Genomic DNA, 15,822 nt, shown 5'->3' with positions numbered 1-15,822 from the left:
AAGATTCGCTACTTGGAACAAGTAGTTCCAAGTAGCACGGGCTATGGTGAGCCCGTTGTTTGCCTCCAGCAGTGATTGCCTGGTCTGTGAGGCTGTTTGATGGCTCCAGCCTCTCTTTTTACAAAGAACGTCGCATTCCGCTCGTACGGGTTACCTATCTTGAGGTTATCTTGAGATGATTTCGGGGCTTTAGTGTCCCAGCGGCCCGGTCCTCGACCAGGCCTCCACCCCCAGGAAGCAGCCCGTGACAGCTGACTAACACCCAGGTACCTATTTTACTGCTAGGTAACAGGGGCATAGGGTGAAAGAAACTCTGCCCCATTGTTTCTCGCCGGCGCCTGGGATCGAACCCAGGACCACAGGATCACAAGTCCAGCGTGCTGTCCGCTCGGCTCCCGACCTAAGGCCAAAAACTGTCGGACTAGAAAATGGAAGCGGCTGGCGAAAATGACGTACTGTTCCGTTTTCTGTTTTGGGTCCTCTGGTAGGTTAGGAGAGGACACCTTAATGTGATGGTTTTCTTGACGATGGGGAATCTTAGGAGGACGAACTGGTTGGCCTTGGCAGCTGGAAGGCCGACACAGCCACAACAGTCTGGCTGATCCAGCCAGAAACTTGACCAGTTCTCACCAAGGCTTCCAATGTTCCAGAGACATTGGCAGTAGACTCCAGAGTGAAGGACCTGTGCGGTTTACTCTCTTCTCTAATTGTCCTCATAGTTTACATGTGGTTTACTCCACTCAACTCTTCGCCAAATGCTTTAGTCTTGGTCTTCACCTTGGATGGTTTCTCAGTCGTAAAAAAGTAACTGTTTTGCCTAACCAGAAACACACGAATTCACAACCAACTTTAAACCTATCAAGTTCGGGACACGAAAAAAAAGTTACATTTACCGGGGGACTTTATTTTCTATTTTCACTAATTCGTCACATTTCTAACCAATTGGTCGACTCCGTAATAAAAGCGACGTGTTAGGTGAGAGTATGGGGTACGGGGAGGGCCAATAGAGAGCATCCCCCTACAGGGGGGAGTGTGGGTTGACCGCCGCGTCCGGTGCTGCTGTGACCAACCCGTCCTCTTAAAAGTAACGTCACTTTTGGCTGGTATGCGCGGCTATGGCTAAATTTGGACGTAATTTGAAATGAAATTGACTCACAAAAGTGACGTACTGTTCCGTTTTCTGTTTGAGTCATCCGGCTTACTCGGACAGCTTAGAAGAGGAACTTTCCATTAACGTTTTTCATAACGTTTTGAAACTTTATGAGAATTTCCTGCCCACCTAACCTATCAGAGGACCCTTAACTTACTGCTGTTGAAAAAAAAGATCCCAAATTTATTTTCAATTTTGTTTTCATTTTCAAATTACGTCTAAATTCGGCCATACGGGCAAACGGCCTAAAGCGACGTTCTTTTTAAGAGGACAGGTTGTGCAGCAACCGGTTGTGGCAACCTGATGCCGGTTACCTAATACTCCCTCTAACCGGCTGTGTTTATCCTGCAGGGCGGCCGGGTCCTGGCTCAATGTCTACTGCTGGTTATGGCCGCCTACGCCCACGCCACGCCCACAAGTGAGTACCTGGGTTACTGTTCCACGCCCACAAGTGAGTACCTGGGGTATTGTTCCACGCCCACAAGTGAGTACCTGGGTTACTGTTCCACGCCCACAAGTGAGTACCTGGGTTATTGTTCCACGCCCACAAGTGAGTACCTGGGTTATTGTTCCACGCCCACAAGTGAGTACCTGGGTTACTGTTCCACGCCCACAAGTGAGTACCTGGGTTACTGTTCCACGCCCACAAGTGAGTACCTGGGTTACTGTTCCACGCCCACAAGTGAGTACCTGGGTTACTGTTCCACGCCCAGAAGTGAGTACCTGGGTTACTGTTCCACGCCCACAAGTGAGTACCTGGGTTACTGTTCCACGCCCACAAGTGAGTACCTGGGTTACTGTTCCACGCCCACAAGTGAGTACCTGGGTTACTGTTCCACGCCCACAAGTGAGTACCTGGGGTACTGTTCCACGCCCACAAGTGAGTACCTGGGTTACTGTTCCACGCCCACAAGTGAGTACCTGGGTTACTGTTCCACGCCCACAAGTGAGTACCTGGGGTATTGTTCCACGCCCACAAGTGAGTACCTGGGTTACTGTTCCACGCCCACAAGTGAGTACCTGGGTTACTGTTCCACGCCCACAAGTGAGTACCTGGGTTACTGTTCCACGCCCACAAGTGAGTACCTGGGTTACTGTTCCACGCCCACAAGTGAGTACCTGGGGTATTGTTCCACGCCCACAAGTGAGTACCTGGGTTACTGTTCCACGCCCACAAGTGAGTACCTGGGGTATTGTTCCACGCCCACAAGTGAGTACCTGGGTTACTGTTCCACGCCCACAAGTGAGTACCTGGGTTACTGTTCCACGCCCACAAGTGAGTACCTGGGGTATTGTTCCACGCCCACAAGTGAGTACCTGGGTTACTGTTCCACGCCCACAAGTGAGTACCTGGGGTATTGTTCCACGCCCACAAGTGAGTACCTGGGTTACTGTTCCACGCCCACAAGTGAGTACCTCCCTCACCTAGTGTTCACCCAGTGTTCACCCAGTGTTCACCCAGTGTTCACCTAGTGTTCACCCAGTGTTCACCCAGTGTTCACCCAGTGTTCACCCAGTGTTCACCCAGTGTTCACCTAGTGTTCACCTTGTGTTCACTCAGTGTTCACCCAGTGTTCACCCAGTGTTCACCCAGTGTTCACCCAGTGTTCACCCAGTGTTCACCTAGTGTTCACCCAGTGTTCACCTAGTGTTCACCCAGTGTTCACCCAGTGTTCACCTAGTGTTCACCCAGTGTTCACCCAGTGTTCACCTAGTGTTCACCCAGTGTTCACCCAGTGTTCACCTAGTGTTCACCTAGTGTTCACCTAGTGTTCACCCAGTGTTCACCTAGTGTTCACTCAGTGTTCACCCAGTGTTCACCCAGTGTTCACCCAGTGTTCACCCAGTGTTCACCCAGTGTTCACCTAGTGTTCACCCAGTGTTCACCTAGTGTTCACCCAGTGTTCACCCAGTGTTCACCCAGTGTTCACCCAGTGTTCACCCAGTGTTCACCTAGTGTTCACCCAGTGTTCAACCAGTGTTCACCCAGTGTTCACCCAGTGTTCACCTAGTGTTCACCCAGTGTTCACCTAGTGTTCACCCAGTGTTCACCTAGTGTTCACCTAGTGTTCACCTAGTGTTCACCTAGTGTTCACCCAGTGTTCACTCAGTGTTCACCTAGTGTTCACCTAGTGTTCACCCAGTGTTCACCTAGTGTTCACCTAGTGTTCACCTAGTGTTCACCCAGTGTTCACCTAGTGTTCACCTAGTGTTCACCCAGTGTCCCCCTAGTGTTCACCTAGTGTTCACCTAGTGTTCACCCAGTGTCCCCCTAGTGTTCACCTAGTGTTCACTCAGTGTTCACCTAGTGTTCACCCAGTGTCCCCCTAGTGTTCACCTAGTGTTCACCTAGTGTTCACCCAGTGTCCCCCTAGTGTTCACCTAGTGTTCACTCAGTGTTCACCTAGTGTTCACCTAGTGTTCACCTAGTGTTCACCCAGTGTTCACCTAGTGTTCACCTACTCCCTCACCTAGTGTTCACCTAGTGTTCACCTACTCCCTCACCTAGTGTTCACCTAGTGTTCACCTAGTGTTCACCTAGTGTTCACCTAGTGTTCACCTAGTGTTCAGAGCTCCAGGTAGCACAAACCATATATATATATCCGTTTACAACCTAACTAATTATCTCAGGCTTAAAGTGTCATCATGTCAAGGGTAATTAGTTTAATCACCTCATTTCCCAGAGTAATTATATTAAGATAATTACTTTTGTATAAGCCTCTAAATATAATTATATTGCTGAGCCAGATGGCATCATGAGTATGAATACCATGTGTATGTATACGCTATGAATTTTTTATTGATGAGAATGTATGAATTTGTTGTGTGTATGTTTGAAGGATTTGTTGTTCAATTGGTGAAGTATACTTGTGTTGTAACATGTATACTGTGTTGCATTTATTATATGTATACTATGTTGCATGTATAATATGTAATGTATTATTTTATGTATATTTTTCATACAAAATGCATATTAAATTTTCATTCATCTTTCACGTGATGAATATCTCATAATATGTATACCTCTTTAAATATGTATACTTCCCACAAGATGTATATCTCACAATACGTGTTTGTCAGGCATCATGTGCACTTCTCAGTATGTATACCTCTCGCAACATGTATACATCCTCTCATGATGTATAGCTCCTCACTATATGTATACATGTCACAAGATGCACATTCTCTCACAATATGTATACGTGTGTGAGTCTTAGAGTCCCAGAGTCTTAGAGTCCCAGAGACTTAAGAGTCCCAGAGACTTAGAGTCCCAGAGACTTAAGAGTCCCAGAGTCTTAGAGTCCCAGAGACTTAGAGTCCCAGAGACTTAAGAGTCCCAGAGTCTTAGAGTCCCAGAGACTTAGAGTCCCAGAGACTTAAGAGTCCCAGAGTCTTAGAGTCCCAGAGACTTAGAGTCCCAGAGACTTAAGAGTCCCAGAGTCTTAGAGTCCCAGAGACTTAGAGTCCCAGAGACTTAAGAGTCCCAGAGTCTTAGAGTCCCAGAGACTTAGAGTCCCAGAGACTTAAGAGTCCCAGAGTCTTAGAGTCCCAGAGACTTAGAGTCCCAGAGACTTAAGAGTCCCAGAGTCTTAGAGTCCCAGAGACTTAGAGTCCCAGAGACTTAAGAGACCCAGAGTCTTAGAGTCCCAGAGACTTAGAGTCCCAGAGACTTAAGAGTCCCAGAGTCTTAGAGTCCCAGAGACTTAAGAGTCCCAGAGTCTTAGAGTCCCAGAGACTTAGAGTCCCAGAGACTTAAGAGTCCCAGAGTCTTAGAGTCCCAGAGACTTAGAGTCCCAGAGACTTAAGAGTCCCAGAGTCTTAGAGTCCCAGAGACTTAGAGTCCCAGAGACTTAAGAGTCCCAGAGTCTTAGAGTCCCAGAGACTTAGAGTCCCAGAGACTTAAGAGTCCCAGAGTCTTAGAGTCCCAGAGACTTAGAGTCCCAGAGACTTAAGAGTCCCAGAGTCTTAGAGTCCCAGAGACTTAGAGTCCCAGAGACTTAAGAGTCCCAGAGTCTTAGAGTCCCAGAGACTTAGAGTCCCAGAGACTTAAGAGTCCCAGAGTCTTAGAGTCCCAGAGACTTAGAGTCCCAGAGACTTAAGAGTCCCAGAGTCTTAGAGTCCCAGAGACTTAGAGTCCCAGAGACTTAAGAGTCCCAGAGTCTTAGAGTCCCAGAGACTTAGAGTCCCAGAGACTTAAGAGTCCCAGAGTCTTAGAGTCCCAGAGACTTAGAGTCCCAGAGACTTAAGAGTCCCAGAGTCTTAGAGTCCCAGAGACTTAGAGTCCCAGAGACTTAAGAGTCCCAGAGTCTTAGAGTCCCAGAGACTTAGAGTCCCAGAGACTTAAGAGTCCCAGAGTCTTAGAGTCCCAGAGACTTAGAGTCCCAGAGACTTAAGAGTCCCAGAGTCTTAGAGTCCCAGAGACTTAGAGTCCCAGAGACTTAAGAGTCCCAGAGTCTTAGAGTCCCAGAGACTTAGAGTCCCAGAGACTTAAGAGTCCCAGAGTCTTAGAGTCCCAGAGACTTAGAGTCCCAGAGACTTAAGAGTCCCAGAGTCTTAGAGTCCCAGAGACTTAGAGTCCCAGAGACTTAAGAGTCCCAGAGTCTTAGAGTCCCAGAGACTTAGAGTCCCAGAGACTTAAGAGTCCCAGAGTCTTAGAGTCCCAGAGACTTAGAGTCCCAGAGACTTAAGAGTCCCAGAGTCTTAGAGTCCCAGAGACTTAGAGTCCCAGAGACTTAAGAGTCCCAGAGTCTTAGAGTCCCAGAGACTTAGAGTCCCAGAGACTTAAGAGTCCCAGAGTCTTAGAGTCCCAGAGACTTAGAGTCCCAGAGACTTAAGAGTCCCAGAGTCTTAGAGTCCCAGAGACTTAGAGTCCCAGAGACTTAAGAGTCCCAGAGTCTTAGAGTCCCAGAGACTTAGAGTCCCAGAGACTTAAGAGTCCCAGAGTCTTAGAGTCCCAGAGACTTAGAGTCCCAGAGACTTAAGAGTCCCAGAGTCTTAGAGTCCCAGAGACTTAGAGTCCCAGAGACTTAGAGTCCCAGAGACTTAAGAGTCTTAGAGTCCCAGAGACTTAAGAATCCCAGAATCTCTAGACACTGGGACTATAGTAGGCTTCGTTCTCGACTTACGATCGGAGATCCAATGTTCGATTCCCTGGCGGGGCGGAAATGGTTGGGCACGTTTCTTTCACCCATCACCTCTGTTCACCTGACACCAAATAGGTACCTGGGAGTTAGGGAACTTTTTTTTGGGGGGGGGGATTTTCTGGGTCAATATCCTCTGGTGGTGGAGGCTCTGGGTCAATATTCCCTGGTGGTGGAGGCTCTGGGTCAATATTCCCTGGTGGTGGAGGCTCTGGGTCAATATTCCCTGGTGGTGGAGGCTCTGGGTCAATATTCCCTGGTGGTGGAGGCTCTGGGTCAATATTCCCTGGTGGTGGAGGCTCTGGGTCAATATTCCCTGGTGGTGGAGACTCTGGGTCAATATCCCCTGGTGGTGGAGGCTCTGGGTCAATATTCCCTGGTGGTGGAGGCTCTGGGTCAATATTCCCTGGTGGTGGAGGCTCTGGGTCAATATTCCCTGGTGGTGGAGGCTCTGGGTCAATATTCCCTGGTGGTGGAGGCACTGGGTCAATATTCCCTGGTGGTGGATGCTCTGGATCAATATTCCCGTACGTGGATAATACTTGATGCAATAGGTAAAAAATTCGCTCGAGGTGTAATGACCTCAAACGCGTACTGATGAAATTGGCTGAGACGTCTTGAGAGAGATCTTAAGGCAGTATACCCATCTTGGTACTGTGAGGTGAGGTACCTCTCACAGTGACACCTTTGTGGCTTGGTCTCTTCCTCCTCCTCCTGCTTCTGCTTCTGCTGCTCTTGCTGCTGCTGCTGCTTCTGCTGCTCCTGCTTCTCCTGCTGCTCCTGCTGCTGCTGCTGCTGCTGCTTCTCCTGCTGCTCCTGCTGCTGCTGCTGCTGCTTCTCCTGCTGCTCCTGCTGCTCCTGCTGCTCCTGCTCCTCCTGCTCCTGCTTCTACTCCTCCTGCTGCTCCTGGTTCTCCTGCTGCTGCTGCTGCTCCTGCTCCTCGATACACACCAAGGCTGGCAGCACAAGTCATCAATTACAGTAATGGATCAACCTTGGAAGACGACACTTGACTTTATATCAAAGTCGCTACCATTAATCTGTAGAGCACAGTGAAGTCAACATCATACCTGCTGCCAACCTGAGTGGCTGGGTTTACCTGGGCTTTACCTTTTCTTGCTTCCGGGGGATAGTGGTCTGGTAAACCAGGCTGTTAGACGCTGCTGCGTGCAGACTCACGTGTAAATTACAGTTTACCTGCCTGTAAGTCCTGTCTATCCACACACACACAGTAACCCTCCTGCCTGTCTATCCACACACAGTAACGCTCCTGCCTGTCTATCCACACACAGTAACGCTCCTGCCTGTCTATCCACACACAGTAACCCTCCTGCCTGTCTATCCACACACAGTAACGCTCCTGCCTGTCTATCCACAAACAGTAACGCTCCTGCCTGTCTATCCACACACAGTAACCCTCCTGCCTGCCTATCCACACACAGTAACCATCCTGCCTGTCTATCCACACACAAAAAAATGTAATCAGAAAGTAACATAATTATTGTATTTTTAATTTTATTACATTTTATGCCAATATGAAACATTAAAAACCTCATTAACTCCACTCTAATACATGGTCCACATAAAGCTCTAAGAGTGTCTCTAATCCAGTTTACAAGAACAACTTTCTGCTAACAGAAATAAAATATATATTATTCTCAATTTCAGTACATTGGTCACACCTATTGTGGTCCTTAATACACCAACAACCTGTCATTAGTAGGGAAGGTCTCGTGAATATAGCCATACAATAGCTCACGTTTCGGGGTGATAAATTTAACACGAAGGTTTGCCCATATTACACGCCAGTTAAGGAGTAGATATGTCTCCCTCTACTGTAGGTACTGTATGTGGGGAGCTGAACATTATACACGGGTTTACTGTTTACTATTAAAGCAACCTTCAACGTTATAAATCTGCCCCAGAACGTCAGTTGTGGTGGAGGCTCTGGGTCAATATTCCCTGGTGGTGGAGGCTCTGGGTCAATATTCCCTGGTGGTGGAGGCTCTGGGTCAATATTCCCTGGTGGTGGAGGCTCTGGGTCAATATTCCCTGGTGGTGGAGGCTCTGGGTCAATATCCCCTGGTGGTGGAGGCTCTGGGTCAATATTCCCTGGTGGTGGAGGCTCTGGGTCAATATTCCCTGGTGGTGGAGGCTCTGGGTCAATATCCCCTGGCGGTGGAGGCTCTGGGTCAATATTCCCTGGTGGTGGAGGCTCTGGGTCAATATTCCCTGGTGGTGGAGGCTCTGGGGTCAATATTCCCTGGTGGTGGAGGCTCTGGGGTCAATATTCCCTGGTGGTGGAGGCTCTGGGTCAATATCCCCTGGTGGTGGAGGCTCTGGGTCAATATTCCCTGGTGGTGGAGACTCTGGGTCAATATTCCCTGGTGGTGGAGGCTCTGGGTCAATATTCCCTGGTGGTGGAGGCTCTGGGTCAATATTCCCTGGTGGTGGAGGCTCTGGGTCAATATTCCCTGGTGGTGGAGGCTCTGGGTCAATATTCCCTGGTGGTGGAGGCTCTGGGTCAATATTCCCTGGTGGTGGAGGCTCTGGGTCAATATCCCCTGGTGGTGGAGGCTCTGGGTCAATATTCCCTGGCGGTGGAGGCTCTGGGTCAATATTCCCTGGTGGTGGAGGCTCTGGGTCAATATTCCCTGGTGGTGGAGGCTCTGGGTCAATATTCCCTGGTGGTGGAGGCTCTGGGTCAATATTCCCTGGTGGTGGAGGCTCTGGGTCAATATTCCCTGGTGGTGGAGGCTCTGGGTCAATATCCCCTGGTGGTGGAGGCTCTGGGTCAATATTCCCTGGCGGTGGAGGCTCTGGGTCAATATTCCCTGGCGGTGGAGGCTCTGGGTCAATATTCCCTGGTGGTGGAGGCTCTGGGGTCAATATTCCCTGGTGGTGGAGGCTCTGGGGTCAATATTCCCTGGTGGTGGAGGCTCTGGGTCAATATCCCCTGGTGGTGGAGGCTCTGGGTCAATATTCCCTGGTGGTGGAGACTCTGGGTCAATATTCCCTGGTGGTGGAGGCTCTGGGTCAATATTCCCTGGTGGTGGAGGCTCTGGGTCAATATTCCCTGGTGGTGGAGGCTCTGGGTCAATATTCCCTGGTGGTGGAGGCTCTGGGTCAATATTCCCTGGTGGTGGAGGCTCTGGGGTCAATATTCCCTGGTGGTGGAGGCTCTGGGTCAATATCCCCTGGTGGTGGAGGCTCTGGGTCAATATCCCCTGGTGGTGGAGGCTCTGGGTCAATATCCCCTGGTGGTGGAGGCTCTGGGTCAATATCCCCTGGTGGTGGAGGCTCTGGGTCAATATTCCCTGGTGGTGGAGGCTCTGGGTCAATATTCCCTGGTGGTGGAGGCTCTGGGTCAATATTCCCTGGTGGTAAAGGCTCTGGGTCAATATTCCCTGGTGGTAAAGGCTCTGGGTCAATATTCCCTGGTGGTGGAGGCTCTGGGTCAATATTCCCTGATGGTGGAGGCTCTGGGTCAATATTCCCTGGTGGTGGAGGCTCTGGGTCAATATTCCCTGGTGGTGGAGGCTCTGGGTCAATATTCCCTGGTGGTGGAGGCTCTGGGTCAATATTCCCTGGTGGTGGAGGCTCTGTGTCAATATTCCCTGGTGGTGGAGGCTCTGGATCAATATTCCCTGGTGGTGGAGGCTCTGGGTCAATATTCCCTGGTGGTGGAGGCTCTGGGTCAATATCTCCTGGTGGTGGAGGCTCTGGGTCAATATCCCCTGGTGGTGGAGGCTCTGGGTCAATATCTCCTGGTGGTGGAGGCTCTGGGTCAATATCCCCTGGTGGTGAACATTAACTGGTTGTTCTCTGCAGTGTAGTTATGTCACTGTTGCTTTCTTCCTTTCCAGTTGGTCAGATTTAATATTAACATGGAATCTACTGAATTCTCCTGCTGCTTGAGTGTGAGACTGACCGCACAGGTCTGTTGCTCAAGCGTGTCTTTTGAGTTGCTTGTAACAGCAACCTGAGTAACAGGTATTTGTAATCATTTGGATCCTAACTGTTTCGTCACTGCGAAAATAAGATTTAGTTAAATTTAAATTTTGCCCCGAGGGGCGAGTTTATTGGGCAGCGGCACTCATCCTGTGAGTGGACACACCGCCATAGTGACAGTATTGGGCAGCGCCACTCATCCTGTGAGTGGACACACCGCCATAGTGACAGTATTGGGCAGCGTCACTCATCCTGTGAGTGGACACACCGCCATAGTGACAGTATTGGGCAGCGGCACTCATCCTGTGAGTGGACACACCGCCATAGTGACAGTATTGGGCAGCGCCACTCATCCTGTGAGTGGACACACCGCCATACTGACAGTATTGGGCAGCGCCACTCACCCTGTGAGTGGACACACCGCCATAGTGACAGTATTGGGCAGCGCCACTCATGCTGTGAGTGGACACACCGCCATAGTGACAGGATTGGGCAGCGCCACTCATCCTGTGAGTGGACACACCGCCATACTGACAGTATTGGGCAGCGCCACTCATCCTGTGAGTGGACACACCGCCATAGTGACAGGATTGGGCAGCGCCACTCATCCTGTGAGTGGACACACCGCCATAGTGACAGTATTGGGCAGCGCCACTCATCCTGTGAGTGGACACACCACCATAGTGACAGTATTGGGCAGCGCCACTCATCCTGTGAGTGGACACACCGCCATAGTGACAGTATTGGGCAGCGTCACTCATGCTGTGAGTGGACACACCGCCATAGTGACAGTATTGGGCAGCGCCACTCCTCCTGTGAGTGGACACACCGCCATAGTGACAGTATTGGGCAGCGCCACTCGTCCTGTGAGTGGACACACCGCCATAGTGACAGTATTGGGCAGCGCCACTCATCCTGTGAGTGGACACACCGCCATAGTGACAGTATTGGGCAGCGTCACTCATGCTGTGAGTGGACACACTGCCATAGTGACAGTATTGGGCAGCGCCACTCGTCCTGTGAGTGGACACACCACCATAGTGACAGTATTGGGCAGCAGCACTCATCCTGTGAGTGGACACACCGCCATAGTGACAGTATTGGGCAGCGTCACTCATCCTGTGAGTGGACACACCGCCATAGTGACAGTATTGGGCAGCGCCACTCCTCCTGTGAGTGGACACACCGCCATAGTGACAGTATTGGGCAGCGCCACTCATCCTGTGAGTGGACGCACCGCCATAGTGACAGTATTGGGCAGCGTCACTCATCCTGTGAGTGGACGCACCGCCATAGTGACAGTATTGGGCAGCGCCACTCATCCTGTGAGTGGACACACCGCCATAGTGACAGTATTGGGCAGCGCCACTCATCCTGTGAGTGGACACACCGCCATAGTGACAGTATTGGGCAGCGCCACTCATCCTGTGAGTGGACACACCGCCATAGTGACAGTATTGGGCAGCGCCACTCATCCTGTGAGTGGACACACCGCCATAGTGACAGTATTGGGCAGCGCCACTCATCCTGTGAGTGGACACACCGCCATAGTGACAGTATTGGGCAGCGCCACTCATCCTGTGAGTGGACACACCGCCATAGTGACAGTATTGGGCAGCGTCACTCATCCTGTGAGTGGACACACCGCCATAGTGACAGTATTGGGCAGCGCCACTCATCCTGTGAGTGGACACACCGCCATAGTGACAGTATTGGGCAGCGCCACTCATCCTGTGAGTGGACACACCGCCATAGTGACAGTATTGGGCAGCGCCACTCATCCTGTGAGTGGACACACCGCCATAGTGACAGTATTGGGCAGCGCCACTCATCCTGTGAGTGGACACACCGCCATAGTGACAGTATTGGGCAGCGCCACTCATCCTGTGAGTGGACACACCGCCATAGTGACAGTATTGGGCAGCGCCACTCATCCTGTGAGTGGACACACCGCCATAGTGACAGTATTGGGCAGCGCCACTCATCCTGTGAGTGGACACACCGCCATAGTGACAGTATTGGGCAGCGTCACTCATCCTGTGAGTGGACACACCGCCATAGTGACAGTATTGGGCAGCGTTACTCATCCTGTGAGTGGACACACCGCCATAGTGACAGTATTGGGCAGCGCCACTCATCCCGTGAGTGGACATACCGCCATAGTGACAGTATTGGGCAGCGCCACTCATCCTGTGAGTGGACACACCGCCATAGTGACAGTATTGGGCAGCGTCACTCATCCTGTGAGTGGACACACCGCCATAGTGACAGTATTGGGCAGCGTCACTCATCCTGTGAGTGGACACACCGCCATAGTGACAGTATTGGGCAGCGCCACTCATCCCGTGAGTGGACATACCGCCATAGTGACAGTATTGGGCAGCGCCACTCATCCTGTGAGTGGACACACCGCCATAGTGACAGTATTGGGCAGCGCCACTCATCCCGTGAGTGGACACACCGCCATAGTGACAGTATTGGGCAGCGTCACTCATCCTGTGAGTGGACACACCGCCATAGTGACAGTATTGGGCAGCGTCACTCATCCTGTGAGTGGACACACCGCCATAGTGACAGTATTGGGCAGCGCCACTCATCCCGTGAGTGGACATACCGCCATAGTGACAGTATTGGGCAGCGCCACTCATCCTGTGAGTGGACACACCGCCATAGTGACAGTATTGGGCAGCGTCACTCATCCTGTGAGTGGACACACCGTAATAGTGACAGTATTAGGCAGCGTCACTCATCCTGTGAGTGGACACACCGCCATAGTGACAGTATTGGGCAGCGCCACTCATCCCGTGAGTGGACATACCGCCATAGTGACAGTATTGTGCAGCGCCACTCATCCCGTGAGTGGACATACCGCCATAGCAGCATGTACAACACTCCCCAATAGGAAGAAAACCCGCTGGGTTGTTCATCATGTCACTTGTACCCAGACACAGCTGGGATTGGCTTAACTGTTGTCTAATGTGTTCCACTGTGAGCTAGTTTTAGGTAAACATACGATCTTTGTTCTGTGTTCATACATGTTAATGCGTATCCTCTCTCGGTGTATGTTCTTCTGTTTGTTCATTCGCGTGTTCACTTACCAAGATGTTATTTACTTTTGCTTTGCAAGTTTTTGACCTTCGTGAACATGCAGCCACCAGCGCTTCTGTATCCTCTGTGAAAAGAATATTTTGTACAATTTCTGCTATCTCCTCGAAGGTGATGTTATCTTGTGAGATAACCGGCAGAGTGAGTGGTGATTAATTCCCCCTGCTTCTTAATCTTGTGGTAGATTGACACCCTTGGTGTGTGTGTGTGTGTGTGTGTGTGTGTGTGTGTGTGTGTGTGTGTGTGTGTGTGTGTGTGTGTGTGTGTGTGTGTGTGTGTGTGTGTGTGTGGACTGCAGAACCTGTTTGGCAGTCGGTATATTGTGGACACAAAACCTTGCGTTGATATTTTATGCAGAGCTTCACCGTAGCTATTGTTGGTTGTTATCGATCTTGCCTCCAATGATTGGTTGTGGTATCCTACAGTTACGGTGACTTCTACTGTTTAGCCGGGGCAGGGCTGGGACCAGGGCTGGGGACAGGGCTGGGGCCAGGGCTTGGGCCAGGGCAGGGCTGGGGCCAGGGCAGGGCTGGGGCCAGGGCAGGGCTGGGGCCAGGGCAGGGCTGGGGCCAGGGCAGGGCTGGGGCCAGGGCAGGGCTGGGGCCAGGGCTGGGCTGGGGCCAGGGCAGGGCTGGGGCCAGGGCAGGGCTGGGGCCAGGGCAGGGCTGGGGCCAGGGCAGGGCTGGGGCCAGGGCAGGGCTGGGGCCAGGGCAGGGCTGGGGCCAGGGCAGGGCTGGGGCCAGGGCAGGGCTGGGGCCAGGGCAGGGCTGGGGCCAGGGCTGGGGCCAGTGCTGGGGCCAGGGCTGGGGGGGGTGGGGTATAGTAGGGGTATGGGAGTATCCACATACCTCTGGTAATTTTTGAGAACATTTCCCCCTTCTTCTATTCTAGTTACAATATTTAAATTCCAACAATATTGCGATCAACTGGGATTGTTGATCGGGGTATCAGGGACGCACGTTCGATCCCCTCCTATGACTTGAGTAGTTCCCAGCGGGGGACAGGTTGTGGAGGAGGGGCGCAGACCCCCCCGTAACACCCACGCTCAGATATGACACTCTTACTGCTTCGTTAAAAGATAAGATTATTGGCCGAAGAGCTCAAGGCTTTCCCGTGGCCTTCCCTCAATCAGTTCTCTGATCAAGTCGGCTTTGGGGCTGCAAGTACCAACAGTCTAGCGGATCAGGGCCGCTATTTATTAAGGGGCATAGGATAAACATATTTTACACTTTAGTCTATAAGTACAAAAACAGACTACAGTTCTGTAATCCGAACTAGTCAATCATGGGGTGGCCGGTCGGCCGAGCGGACAGCACGCGGGACTTGTGATCCTGTGGTCCCGGGTTCGATCCCGGGCGCCGGCGAGAAACAATGGGCAGAGTTTCTTTCACCCTTTGCCCCTGTTACCTAGCAGTAATATAGGTACCTGGGTGTTAGTCAGCTGTCACGGGCTGCTTCCTGGGGCTGGAGGCCTGGTCGAGGACCGGGCCGCGGGGACACTAAAGCCCCGAAATCATCTCATGATAGCCTCAAGATAGATCATCGTTCAGTGTTTGGTCTGGTCAGGTACTCAGTTTGGCAGGAAATAGGTCGGGATAATACTTAGTTTTTTCCCCCATTCATTTTAAATTTACTTTGAATAATTTATTCGTGGTTGACGGATTGATGAGCCAATCTGTTTATTGGTTGAATGAATGATTAGTTAGATGATTGGTTGCCTAAATGTTTGATTAATTGAGTACTTGCTAAATGATTGATTAATTGAGTATTTGCTAAATGACTGATTAATTGAGTACTTGCTAAATGATTGATTAATTGAGTACTTGCTAAATGATTGATTAATTGAGTATTTACTATATGATTGATTAATTATTTGTTAAATGATTGATTAATTGAGTACTTGCTAAATGATTGATTAATTGAGTATTTACTGTATGATTGATTAATTATTTAAATGATTGATTAATTGAGTATTTGCTATATGATTGATTAATTGAGTACTTGTTAAATGATTGATTAATTGATTAATTGAGTATTTACTATATGATTGATTAATTATTTGCTAAATGATTGATTAATTGAATATTTGCTAAATGATTGATTTCATGGGTTGGTTGATTGACTCAATAGTTGATTGCTTGTCTTAATGGCTAAACTGTTGACTAGTTGACTGATTCATTTAATTTTTGATTGATTGAATGGTTCTTTAGAGTAGTGGACGGTTGAAGTGATTTGCAAATTGGTTGACTGGTTGATTAGCTACCTTACGAAATTTATAATTGACTGAAAAACGTTGCAATTTCTTAATTGAGTTAAATGGTTTATTGCCTGTTTGAATTGCTTTGCAAATTTGTTGACAAGTTGGCTGATTGAGGAAATATAATTTGACTGATTATTAACTTAGAGTTTGATTGGTTGATTTTGATTGGACAATTTATTGGCTGGTAAATGAGTGGTTATTTGGTCCAGTTGATT

General features: G+C 50.1%; 1 protein-coding gene across 1 annotated transcript in view; it reads left to right on the top strand.

Annotated features, from left to right (window-relative positions):
- The window catches only part of LOC138353542 (uncharacterized), a 310,043-nt gene that overhangs the window by 154,409 nt on the left and 139,812 nt on the right, over nucleotides 1–15,822 (top strand). The window contains exon 2 of the mRNA XM_069306704.1: nucleotides 1,502–1,568. Coding sequence (XP_069162805.1) covers nucleotides 1,502–1,568 — 67 coding nt within the window. The remainder of the gene's footprint in view (nucleotides 1–1,501; nucleotides 1,569–15,822) is intronic.

This window comes from Procambarus clarkii, chromosome 58, assembly GCF_040958095.1.
Source record: "Procambarus clarkii isolate CNS0578487 chromosome 58, FALCON_Pclarkii_2.0, whole genome shotgun sequence".
NCBI lineage: Eukaryota > Metazoa > Arthropoda > Malacostraca > Decapoda > Cambaridae > Procambarus > Procambarus clarkii.
This window is presented reverse-complemented; position numbering and strand designations above follow the sequence as displayed.